The sequence below is a fragment of the Sciurus carolinensis genome, chromosome 11, assembly GCF_902686445.1.
Source record: "Sciurus carolinensis chromosome 11, mSciCar1.2, whole genome shotgun sequence".
Classification (NCBI taxonomy): Eukaryota; Metazoa; Chordata; class Mammalia; order Rodentia; family Sciuridae; genus Sciurus; species Sciurus carolinensis.
Window position 1 is genome coordinate 76,461,646 of NC_062223.1, and position 13,326 is coordinate 76,474,971.

General features: G+C 39.0%; 1 protein-coding gene across 1 annotated transcript in view; it reads left to right on the top strand.

The window, feature by feature from the left end:
- Window positions 1–531: 531 nt before the first annotated feature.
- The window catches only part of Mrpl48 (mitochondrial ribosomal protein L48), a 59,360-nt gene continuing 46,565 nt past the window's right edge, over window positions 532–13,326 (top strand). Inside the window, exons 1-3 of the mRNA XM_047516975.1 lie at window positions 532–685; window positions 7,469–7,521; window positions 10,906–10,943. Coding sequence (XP_047372931.1) covers window positions 665–685; window positions 7,469–7,521; window positions 10,906–10,943 — 112 coding nt within the window. The 5' untranslated portion in view covers window positions 532–664. The remainder of the gene's footprint in view (window positions 686–7,468; window positions 7,522–10,905; window positions 10,944–13,326) is intronic.

A 13,326-nucleotide genomic window follows, 5' to 3' on the forward strand; every position in this document is an offset into this window, starting at 1 on the left:
CTCAACTGTCCTGAGACAAGTCCCTTAATCTCTTGATGCATCAATATCTATCTATACGATCAAGTGATAGTTCCCCGCCAGGATTGTTCTGAGGAATAAAGTGATGTACTGAATATTAAGTATGGTGGCCATTCGATAAAAGTTGTCAATTACAAGGCTATCGAATGTCAGGTTCACATTGGGTCAGTCAGTTTTGAAATCGAGGTCAGAAGTCAAGATTTCCACGTTTTGTGCTAGACGCTGGATGTGCTAGACGCTGGAATGAATTAATCAGACGGATCTGAGTCCTTAAGGAACTCGATCAAATATGAAGCACAGATAGTAACAAATAAAAAATATACATGTATATATAGTTCAGCAGATGAGATGCCAGAACTGTGTGCAAAACACCCGAGCAATAGAGATGACAACCAATTCTGCTTGGAAAAACAGCAGTGAAGGTGACACTTAAGCCGTAGTGAGGAGTGGAGTATAGGGAGCATTTTTCGACGTTGAGTCTCGGAAGCTGCCGGAACCAAGGTGCTGCAGTAGTGGAGTGATTCTCGGTGGGATATTGTTGCCGGACCTGATCAAGGCCGTTCCGTCAGCATTTTCAGACGCAAAGGAATCGCGACTGCTGGGAGGGAGCTTCGATTTGCACCTTTAGAGATCGCAGCAGCAAAAAATGAACGGAACCCTGGGGAAGGTAACCTAGAATCCACGCAGGGCGCTGGGGAAAGCAGTGGGGAGAGTAGAGCTAGAGGATGGCGGCAGGCAGGCATCCGGGTACTAGACCTTGGGAGAAACAGGCCTTTCCCAGCAGTCTGTGCGGCGCTCGCTGTCAAAGGGGATGTAGTGCTTCCTCCGCCTCCGGTGCAGTTGTCTGCACAGGCCTAAGCCACGCCCCTTCCACGTGCCACCGTAGCCACCCAGTGTCTGGGAAGGGGAGAGCCCCACAAAGGAAAAGTTGGCACCGAGATATGGTCACCAGAAATTGTCTGATCTTGAACAGGTCATTTTAAATTTTATTTTGCATTTAATCACCTTCCAGAATTTTTCTGCTGAAAAAATTTTGTCTTGCTGAATTGGTTGGGACGTGAAGCTACCTGGTGATTAAGGGAAGAGTAATGATAAACTGCATTTTACTTTCAAAACCTTAAGTATCTGTCATAGAATCGTGTGAAACACCTTTCTTAAACGCATTCCACCCCTCCCACTCCCCGTATTGGGTATTCATCCTAGGGTGCTCTAACATAGAGGCTACCTCCCCAACCCTGTTTTGTTTTGTTTTTGAGACAGGTAACTGAGCCTTTCTTCGAATTTGCAGTCCTGCCTCAGCCACCTGAGTACCTGTAGTTAGAGTAACTGGGCTTACTGACATGCACCACTGCCCTTGACTGCCCATTCTTTTAACAGATTTAAGATTTCAGTTGGGTGGGCTCTTTTAGTTGTATGATGCTGCTTAGATTAATTTTTTTCTTGCAATTTACATTAAAAACTTATTTTAGGCATTAAATTGTAGAGACCATATCTCCATAATACAGAAGTCAGCATGCTCATTGCTGTTCATGGATCTGTCTCATTGGCGACTACTTTTCTGCTATGTTTGCCTTGGTTCTGTGGAATGCCCTCCGGGTATTTTTCAAGGAATACTATTTCCTTCCATTCCGTCCTCCAGAAGAACCCAAGGAAGTCTGTCCTTAAGGCCATCGTCTACAATACTAGGACTCCTCCAAGTCCAATTGTTCCCTTCCAGACTCTTTGATTTCTTACTTTATTCTTTCATTCTGCTCGATCAGCTAGTCTTCGCATTATTTTTCTTTCTTGAGAAGGATTCTCACTGTATTGCTTAGTCTTGTCTCCATCTTGTGAGCTCAAGTGAGCCTCCTACCTTAGCCTCACAAATAGCTGGGACAATAGCAGAGGACCATTTTGCCTGGGTGTCATTATTTTTGAAATGCTGAATTCCTGATTTTTTTTCAAAAATTTTTTAGTTGTCAGTGGACCTTTATTTTATTTATAATGCACTGCTGAGAACTGAACCCAGTACATCACACATGCTAGGGAAGCACTTCATCACTGAATTATGACCCCAACCTTGAATTCCTGATTTTTGATCTCGTGATTCCTTCTTACTTGGAGTACTCTCCCCCTTGGCACTACCTATTGAAGAGAAGTGGGACCTTGGAACCGAAAAACCTGTAGGAGGGGGTGCTACTTGCTTTTTAATAGACTGGGAACACCCCTCTTTAATTATTGCCTTCTCTTTCTTCCCCATATCCTTGACCAAGGGCAGCAGCATGGAGGTTAACTGTTAGCAACCCAGAGTGCTGAGGAGCACAATCTTGGGGGTTAACCATTAGAAACCCGTTGTTCTCTCTTTGACAACCAGTCATCACCCTCTCTCCACCTCCCTCCTTTATTACCTACACTGACTTTTGACCTTTGTGCCTGCCTCAGTTTACTGAGGAATGTGACATATCCTGTACATGTAGACCTGGTGGGGCTGCAGGCAAATTGCTTTTTGGCAAAGAAAGCATGTGGGGTCAGCATAGTGGGCCCATTTTATAGAATTATTCTCTTAACCTCATATTCCCACCATTCTCATCTATCTGTCCCCCAACAATGTGACAGTCCTTGCTTCAGTCTGTCTTACAATGTTAGTTAATTCTTTACACTTATGAAAAAAAAACTCATGAGATTTGTATCCGACCTGGGTTCTGTCTCTTGTTAGCTATATGATCTTGGGCAGGTTATTTAACCTCTCTGTGCTTCAGTTTTCTATCTATGAATTGCAGATAATGATGCCATTACATAGAATTGTTTTCAAGATTATAAAGTAAGTAGGAGGAAGTACTTTGTAAGGTGCGAAGGATAATGTAAGCAAAATATTGTTATTCTAAGGTTAATAAACTGCTATCTATTGCATGATTTTATTTGGTCTTCCCAATAGTATGAGATAATCCTGGTAGACACAAGAGATGAGGAAACTCGAATCAGGAGGATTATAAAACTTGTGTTCCTAACTGCCAGAAGAATCTATGCAGAGACAAACTTTGATGGATCAAAGACCTAGGATTTAGACCAGAAACTCTGCAAATGCTAGAAAAATATAGGGTCAAGACTCCAACATAATGACACAGGTATCGACTTCCTTAATAAGACTCCTGGGACTGGGTTGTAGCTCAGTGGTAGAATGCTTGCCTAGCATGTGTAAGGCACTGGGTTCAATCCTCAGCACCACATAAAAACAAAAAATAACAAAAGGTCTGTCAACAACTAGAGAACCCCTGAACCCCTGAACCCCTGAACCACTACATGCCTGACCCCGTATAGGCTCTAGTGTTTGAGGATACCCACATGGTATAGGTTTTGTCTGTGACTTTGATTTTTTGGTAACTGTGCAGTCCTTTTTTTGCTTCCTGGCTCCAGAGCTCACAGGACAACTATTTTTGTAACCCACTGTGGCAGCTGTGTCCTCATTCATTCATTCACTGGCATCACTAAACCTCCTCTTCCACTTGCAGAGCCAGAGCCACTCTTCATCTACTGATTGGGGGGAGGAAGTATTTATGGATTCAGTCTCAAAATAGATTACTTTTGTCCTGATAAATAATGCCAAGCATAGCAGAGGGAAGGAAGCACATTTCCCAGAGCTGAAGAGTTCACACCACAATTTGAATGTCTTCCAGAAAGTTGTCAACTGTTTAAGTCTAGCTTTTAGATAATTATATCCTTAGCTAGAGACTCAGAAATCTGAACAATTAAAATGAGGAGAAAGCAGACTCATCTGAATCTTTCTATCCGGTGCCTCTTCAGTATGAAATGACCCATTTAAAATATATATTCGATTCACTCCGATTTCCATTGTTTGTCATGGCTAAAAAAATCTTGACCAGAAGGAACTTCTAAGTTAACTGTTGTAACTTTGAGGTATGCGGCCTGTGATAGGGCAACCACCTGAGATCTCCAAGGGCTCTCAGTTCCCTGTTATGCTTGTTTGGTAGGTAAAATTTTTTTTTTTTTTTTTTTTTTTTTTTTTTTTTTTTTTGCGGTGCTGGGGATTGAACGCAGGGCCTTGTGCTTGTGAGGCAAGCACTGTACCAACTGAGCTACATCCCCAGCCCGGTAGGTAAAAATAATGCACAATACTTGCAAAGTCTTTGGTCTGTCATTTAATTGTGCTTTTTTGGATTAATCTATGCGCTTTTTGCCCTTCATTCTGTCTGCTCATGTCCTTCCCTATCTTAATGGCCTCACCTTCACTAAGAGACTTTTCCTAAGTTTGATCTTTTGCACTTATGATTTCCTAAGTATCACCCCTTCATTCATTTGAGACATGTTATAGAATAGTGGAGAAATTATAGACTTTGGAGTCAGAGAAACTGATAATCCTATATAGGTTTGATAGTAGCTGTGTGACCTTGAGTAAGTTACTTAATTTCAGTTTCTTCCACTATAAAATGGAGACAGTAATACCTCTTTTAAGGTTATGATTTAGAGACAGGGTAGGTCATGAAGAAAATAGATATTAGTACTTAGTAAATGGTAGCAATGATTATTATCCATTTACTACTTTCTAATTATTTATTTAACAAAACAAACTTTGATTATGAATCATTGCTTGAGAGGAATAAAACATGACCCTAGCCTATGAGGATCTCTATGCTACATATGGATCCTTGGGTGAAGTTAAGAGTTTTAGTGAATTTCTTAAGTAATATGGAAACTTTTTGTATATCCATGCTCTAGGCATTTGTTTAGGAAGAAGTTTCATGACTGAGCAGATCCTCAGCTATGTCTGTAACACTGCAAAAACTAAGAACTTTCGCCATATCCACCTGAATATTCTGCCAGGTGTGCTCATTATTCATGACACCTATTTTGACTTCACGGAATGACTGTGATATTGCTTGGCTCTTTAAAACAAGTATATCATTTCATCCCTCCAAAAAGAAACCCTATACCCCTTTGTTGTCATTCCAGCTCCCAGACTCTCTAGCCAAAGGCAATTGCTATTATACATCTTTTCTCTATAGATTTGCCTCTTCTGGATGTTTCATAGACAATATCTGGTCCTTTGTGATTGGCTCTTTTTGTTTAGTTTTTTTTTTTTTTTCTTTTTCTTTTTTTGGTACTGAGGATTGAACCCAGGGGTACTTTACCACTGAGCTACATTCCCAGCCCTTTCTATTTTTTTTATTTTGAGACAGGGTCTCACTAAGTTGCTGAGGGCCTCACTTAGTTGCTGAGGCTGTCCTCGAACATGCTATCTTCCTGTCTCAGTCTCTCCAGCCTTTGGGATTACAGGCATGTGCCATCATACCCAGCTTCTTATTTACTGTGTTTTCAAAGTTCATCCATGTTGTTACATTTTGTTTTTATATTCTCTTTAAAATTTAGCTCAGTAAGGCTGGGGTTGTAGCTGAGTGGTAGAGTGGGTAGCATGCATGAGCTACTGGGTTTGATTCTCAACACCACATAAAAATAAATAAAATAAAGGTATTGTGTCCACCTACAACTAAACCTAACACCATAGTCCACCTAACACCATAGTTGACACATAAAAGCCTTTTTAAAAATAAACTTGTTTTAGAATACTTTTAAATTTATAGAAAAACTGCAAAGATAATAGAGTTCATATATATCCCAGTATACTCTATTATTAATTTTTACGTTAGTAGGGTACATTTTTTTTTTTTTTTTTGCAGTGCTGGGGACGTGAACCCAGGGTCTTGTGCTTGTGAGGCAAGCACTCTACCAACTGAGCTATATCCCCAGCCCAGTAGGGTACATTTTTAATGAACCAATATTTGTCTTTTAATATGTTTTCTTTTTTAAGTTGTAGATGGACACAATACTTTTATTTTATTTTTATATGGTGCTGAGGATCAAACCCAAGGCCTCATGTATGATTGGCGAGTACTCTACCACTGAACCACAACCCCAGCCCTGAACCAATATTTAAACAATTTTTTTTGTTTTAATTTTTTTTAGCTATCAATAGATTTTTTATTTTATTTATTTATATGTGATGCTGAGTATCGAACCTAGGGCCTCACACATGCCAGGCAAGTGCTCTACCACTGAGCAACAACTCCAGCCTTAATGAACCAATATGGATATATTATTATTAACTCAAGTCCATGCTTTATTCAGATTTCCTAAGATTAAAATGATTTTTTTTTCTGGTCCAGGATTCCTTTTAGAATATTACATTATGTATAGTCATCATGTTTCCTTCAGTTCCTCTTGACTGTAACAGTTTCTCAGATTTTTCATTTTTGCATAATGGGCTTTTCACACATACATGTTGAAGGAATTGTTATTCATAGTGGGCAGGATTTTCTCTTTATTATATGGAACCTTAAGGATAGACATTTAGTATTTGTTATCTAGTTCATAAAAAAGGCCTCCTGTATGTTAAATACTTCTTTAGTAACTATACTACTGAGCGGGGCATGATGGGGCATGCCTGTAATCCCATGTGCTCTGGTGGCTGATACAGGAGAATCACAAGTTTGAGGCCAGCTTCAGGAACTTAGTGAGACCCTATCTCAAAGTGAAAAACAAAAAGGGTTGGGGGCTGGGCATGGTGGCTCATGCCTGTAATCCCAGTGGTTCCAGAGGCTGAGGCAGGAGAATTGCAGGTTTGAAGCCAGCTTCAGCAACTTAGCGAGGCTGTAAACAACCTACTGAGACCCTGTCTTAAAATAAAAAATAAAAAGGACTGGGGATGTGCTCAGTGGTTAAGCACCTGAGTTCAATCCCTGGCACCAAAGAAAAGTGTGGGGAGGGGCCTGGGGGTATAGCTCAGTGGTAAAGTGCCTCTAGGTTGAATCCCCCAAAAAAGACACTACTGATCTTTCAAATGGGTGCTAGCAGGGCAGGATGAGTTTTGGTGTGTGTGTGATGGGTATGGAAATCAGGGCCCTTGTGCATACTAGGCAAGCTCTGTACCACTGAGCCATGCCTCCAGGCCCCAGAGTGAGATTGAAATAAAGAGGGAAAGCTGCCACTGCTGTCACCTATCATTATTATTGTCTTGTCACTGTTGATATATTGTAATTATTATTGAGAGAGACAATGTGCTATAATAGAGGCATAACCTTTGGAGTAAGAGTCCTCTTAGCCTCTTCTCAACTGTAATTTTCAGACCTCACTTATAAAATTATCTTGTAGTGTTTGGGAATTAAAGATTTTAGAAAGCCCATCTTATTATGGCAGATGCATAATAGATACTGATTAGTATTAGAAAAACATAGATCAAATTGGAAAGGGGAAATAGGATGGGAAAGAACTTTTTGTTTTTGAGCATTTAGGAGAGATCATTACCTTGGTTGCTTGCATGTTTGGTATTAACTGTAGTCTACCTTCTTTGCTAGGTTTTTTTGGGTTTGTGTATTGTGGGTTTCCAGCCTCTTTGCAAAGAAGTACTTGAAGTCCTGTACAAGGTTAAGATTGTCCTAACATGACTATTTTGCTGTAGGTGCTGTGCCTGCGGAACAATACCATTTTTAAGCAAGGCTTTTCTCTCTGCAGGTAAGGATATTAGTAACAAATATAGTTAACAGTAGCATTTGTAGTTCACATAGCATTTTTCTTTCTTCATGTCCACTTCTATGTCTACTAAGCATCTTTTTAAAAAATATCTGTTAGTTGTAGATGGACACAATATCTTTATTTTATTTATTTTTATGTGGTGCTGAGGATTGAACCCAGTGCCTCATATGTGCTAGGCAAGTGCTCTACCACTGAGCTACACCCCCAGCCCTACTAAGCATTTTTAATCTGCTACCATCTTACTTCTTCCCCATTCTCAAAGGCAGTTCCAGTCATCTGGTTATAGATGAATGGAACTATTAGTTCTCTTATTTTATACCCAATTCTTCAACAAAACCTGTTGGCTCCACTTTTTTTAAGAAATATTTTTAGTTGTAGATGGACACAACACCTTTTATTTATTTATCTTTATGTGGCGCTGAGGATTGAATCCAGTGCCTCACACATGCTAGGCAAGTGCTCTACCACTGAGTCACAACCCCAGCCCTGGCTCCTCTTTTGAAATAGAGTCAGACCTTTTTTTTTCCCCCAATGCTAGGGATTGAACCCAGGGGCTCTCTACAACTGATCTGCATTCCCAGCCCTTTAAAAACAGTTTTTAAATTTTGAGACAGGGTCTTGCTAAATTGTTGAGGCTGACCTCAAACTTGTGATTTTCCTGCTTCAATCTCCCAAATTGCTGGGTTTATAGGCATATGCCATAGTGCCCAACTAAATCAAACTAATTTAAAAAATTTTTTTAGTTGTTGCTGAATCTTTATTTTATTTATTTATGTGTAGTGCTGAGAATCAAACCCAGTGCCTCATACATTGTAGACAAGAGCTCTACTACTGAGCCACAACCCAGCCCCTAAATCAAACCATTTCTGACCTTTGGTTTTTAGTCTGATGCTTTTTGGTTTGCTAAACCACTGGGGACCAGCTCTTCATCTTCACATCACTTTTGCTACCATCACCCTTTTTCCTAACTGATCTCCTTGTGTTTACTTTTGTCTTCTCTCCTTCACACTAAAATCAGAGTGATTCTTTCAAAACCAAGTTAGCTCACATCACCACTCTTCTGCTCAGAATTCTCCAGTGGTATCTCCTCTTACTCAGAATAAAATGTACAATCCTTACCATTGCCCACAAAGCCTTACATAATCTGCTCCCTCATTTTATGCTAGTTATTCAACTTTGACACACTGATGCCTTCCCATCCCTGGATGATCTAAGCACTTTCCCAGATTTTTGCACATTCTTTCTTCAGATATCCATATGACTCACCCTCTGACTTTATTCACGTTTGGGCCTGAACATCAGCTCATCGGAGAAGTCTTCCGTTACTACTGTATGTAAAATACCTCTGTCAGTCTCTGTCCCTTTACCTTGCTTTATTTTTCTTAATCAGATATTACTCTTTAATGCATTTTATACATTCTTCCCCTGAAGATAAGCATCATGGTGATAGAGATTTCATTAGTTTTGTTTACTGCCTAATTCCTAAGACTTGGAATGAAGTCTGGCAGTGAACATTTAATAAATATTTGTTTAGGGAATGAATCAACTCTCATAGTGACCTGGTAAAATGGGTGATAGTATCTGAATTATTTACATAAATAATTGAGGTCCAGAGACATCAATCTCTTTCTCTAAAATGACATAGCTAATATGAGTCAGAATTAGGGTTCAAACCCAAGTTGTTGTTTTACTGAACTGCTTATAGAGTATACCCTCCCCAATGTTTTTCTCTAGATACTCATGAAATGCATTTGGTAGTTTATTTCTCTATTCAGCAGATATTTATCAAGTGTCTTATGTGTAATAGGCACAGGATATAAACAATTAATTGCTTGTCTTCCTGGACATTCACATGACTTGATGATTTTATGAGTACTTCACATTTTGTTGAATCCTTTTTCTTATTTCCTTTTTGTCTCAATCTATTTTTTCATCATTAGCAGTCAGCTACTATTTGATAATCAACTACTAAGACCATGCTGGTCACTTTACATGTTACATATTATTCTCTTTCCTGTACTCTGGCTTCCAAATGCAGTATGACTATCATTACTGTTTTTTTTTTTTAGTTCTGGGGACTACCACAAAGCTATATCCTTACCCTTTTTTATTTTGAGACAGGGTTTTCTTAAGTTGCTAAGTTGCTTGGACTACTCTCAAACTTGCTATCCTCTAACCTCAGCCTGTCAAGTAGTTGGGATTACAGGTGTATGCAATCACACCTTCCCTCAGACTGTTCTAATAATGCAAGGCTTTTATCTTTTTTCTTCTGGGCTTTGGCAAGAACCACCTCACTTGTTTTCTTTTCCTCAGTCTTACTTCTTCCTGTTCTATCACTCACTTGCTTCCTATTCCAAAACACAAGCTCAGATATCACTCCTGTGCCTAAAATCTGCCAAGAGCATCCCATTGCCTAGAGAGAGTAAAGACCAAACTCCTTAGTATAGCATATGGGGTTCTTCATGACCTGGCCTCTGAATACTTCTCCAACTTTATCTTTTTACCCTGCCTCCTTCCCTACTACTTAAATTCCACTCAGAGCCTATTGCTTGCTGTTCCCCAAACATACCCTTTCATATTTCTCCCTAGAATGCCTTTCTTGCAAAGCTAAATAATTAACAACAGTTCCTTTTTATTTACTTATTTATTTCTGTGCTGGGGATTAAACCTAGGATCTTGTACATGCTAGGCAAGTGATCTACTATACCTCAGCCCATAGTTCCTCATTTTTGTTTTGTTTTGTTTTGTTTTGTTGGTACTGGGGATTGAACCCAAAGGTGCTTAACCACTGAGCTACATCCCCAGCCTTTTATTTTTTATTTTGAAACAGAGACTTAATAAGTTGCTGAAACTGTCCTTAAACTTGGGATCTTCCTGTCTCAGCTTCTCCAGTCGCTGGGGTTACAGGCCTTTGCCATCGCATCCATATATAGTTCCTCATTTTAAAAAACTCAGTTCAAATAGTTTCACCTCTTTGGTAGAGGTGACTACACTTTGCTTTGTATGTCCTATTGAATCCTTTTTTTTTTTTCTTTTGCAGTGCTGGGGATTAAGTTCAGGGCCTTGTGCATATTAGTCAAGCATTCTACCACTGAGTCACATCTTCAGTCCTCCTGCTGAATCTTGTACATGTTTCTGTTCTGGATCAGTACTAGCTTGCATTTATTTCCATACATCATTCCCATCCTTAGGAACTGCCACTTTGCCATCTAATAATAGGGGCTTAATAATGTTTGTAGAAGGAGGGAGTGAGGAAATATCTAGCATTGGCCTATCCTTACTGAGGCGCATACAAGTTTTGGTAACTTTGCAAATAAATGTGGATATCTAATTGTGTTAAACGTACTTTCTCCTTCTCTTTAGAGTCAGAGCTTTGGGAGAGAATTCCTCTTATTCTGCAGGTAAGTGGTTGTTTCCTTATGTGGTCTGCCTACTTTAGGTGACCTTCTAACATTCTATAATAATTTTGCCTGGAAGGATGCCTAACACATATTTGAGAGAGTGGCAGAGACAAAGCCCCACTCCTTGCATATAATAGAACCATGAGCAAAAACTTGAAGTAGATGATTACACAAATGGTATGCCTTTACGCCATGTACAAACAGAGAAACAACATGTATCCCATTTGTTTACAATAAAAAAAAAAAAAGAAAAAAAAAAAACTGAAGTAGTGGTTAAGAGCAAGTCTATAGTTAGTTTGTATTCCACCTCTAACATATACTAATTCTGTGATCTTTGGCTACTTCTCTGTAGCTTGGTTTTCACATTTTAAAAAACGGGGATAACTAGTAAAAACCGCAGTGAACTATTGGAAGATTCAATGAAATAAATTACATAATAACAGCAGCTAACTTTTTAAAATGTTCATAAAAATGATTACATGTATGGTGTAACTTTTAATTGTTCAAAAAAAGTTAGCTGCTGTTGTTGTTATTAATACTATTACTGTTTCAGACCTATCTTTCTTTTTTAATTAAAATATTTTTTATTTTTATAGACTGCATTTTGATTCATTGTACACAAATAGGGTACAACTTTTCATTTCTATGGTTGTACACAAGGTAGATTCACATCATTCATGTCATCATACATATATATAGGGTAATACTGTCTGTTTCATTCTATCTTTCTGTCCTTCACCCCCTTCTACCCCATTCTCCTCTACACCATCCAAAGTTCCTTCAGACTTATCTTTCAAGCCCACAATCTACCAGGCTAAGGTTTTTCTCCTAATATTTTATCCAGAATTAATGTCCATTTAATCTGATTGATTCAACTATTTTTTTTTTTCTTTTATGTGGTGCTAGAGATCAAACCCAGGGCAGGACCTCATGCTCAGAAAATGCCCTACCACTAAACTACATCTCCAGCCCAATTCAGCTAATTTCTTTTCTTTCTCTCTCTCTCTCTCTCCCTTTTTTTTTTTTTTTTTTTTTTTTGTGGTGCTAATGTGAACCCAGGGCCTCATGCATGCCAGGCAAGCACTCTCTCACAGCCATATTCCCAGCTCCTAGCTCAGCTAATTTCAATCTCTTGACCCAGTTACTTGCCATTTTTGCTTTGTCTATCATGTGGCAAATTTCAAAGCAATTGTTATAGTCTAATGCCATCTGTCATAGGACTAAATAGTGTTAGAGATAAAGGTTTACGTAAGGAGTGAGGAACTAACATGGACTCAGTGCCTGCTAGACAAGACAAGAGGCTTTTTATATGTTAATTATTTTAGAGAATAGTAACTTTGCTACTGGACTCAAAACTCAGTATCTCAAAATATGGGTTTTAACTTATTCATCCTTTCAGTAAACATATCTTGTACCAGGGTGTTTGTTAGGTGCCAGTGATATAAAATTAAGAAGATATGGTGGGCTGGGGAGATAGCTCAGCTGGTAGAGTGCTTGCCTTGCAAGCACAAGGCCCTGAGTTCAATCCCCAGTACCGCAAAAAAAAAAAAAAAAAAAAAAAAGAAGATATGGGACTGGGGTGGCTCAGTGGTAGAGCACTCACCTAGTATGTGTGAGACACCGAGTTTGATCCTCAGCACCACATAAAAAATAGATAAATAAAATAAAAAGTATTGTGTTTATCTACAATTAAAAATATTAAAAAAAAAAAAAAAGAAGAGGGACTGAGGCTGTGGCTCAGTTGTGGAGCACATTGGGTTTGATCCTCAGCACCACATAAATAAATAAAATAAAGGCATTGTGTCCATCTACAACTTTAAAAAAAAAAAAAAAAGGAAGAAGATATGGGCTAGGGCTGGGCATGGTGGTGCATCCCTGTAATCTCATGACTACAGGCCGAGGCAAGAGAATCACAAGTTTGAGGCCAGACTTAGCAACTTAGTGAGACCTGTTTCAAAATTAAAAAAACAAAAAACTGAAGGAAAACTGAAGGCATATCTCAGTGGGAGCACCCCTAGGTTCAATAGCCCTAGAACCCACCCCACACACAAAAAAAAAAAAAAAAAGAAGAAGAAGAAGAAGAAGATGTGGTCTGAGGATGTAGCTCAGTGGTAGAGTATACTTGGAGTTTACTTATCTTGCGTGTACAAGGCCCTGGATTTGATCCCCAGCACCCCTAAAAACAAAACAAAAACAACAACAAAAAGCAATGATATAGTTAGCCCTTGCCATTTAGAAGCTTACAGTCTTCTTTTTAGAATATTTTTTAGTTTAGTTGTCAATGGATCTTTTATTTAATTAATTAATTAATTAATTAATTAATTTATATGCGGTGCTGAGGATTGAACCCAGGGCCTCACACATGCCAGGCAGGTGCTGTACC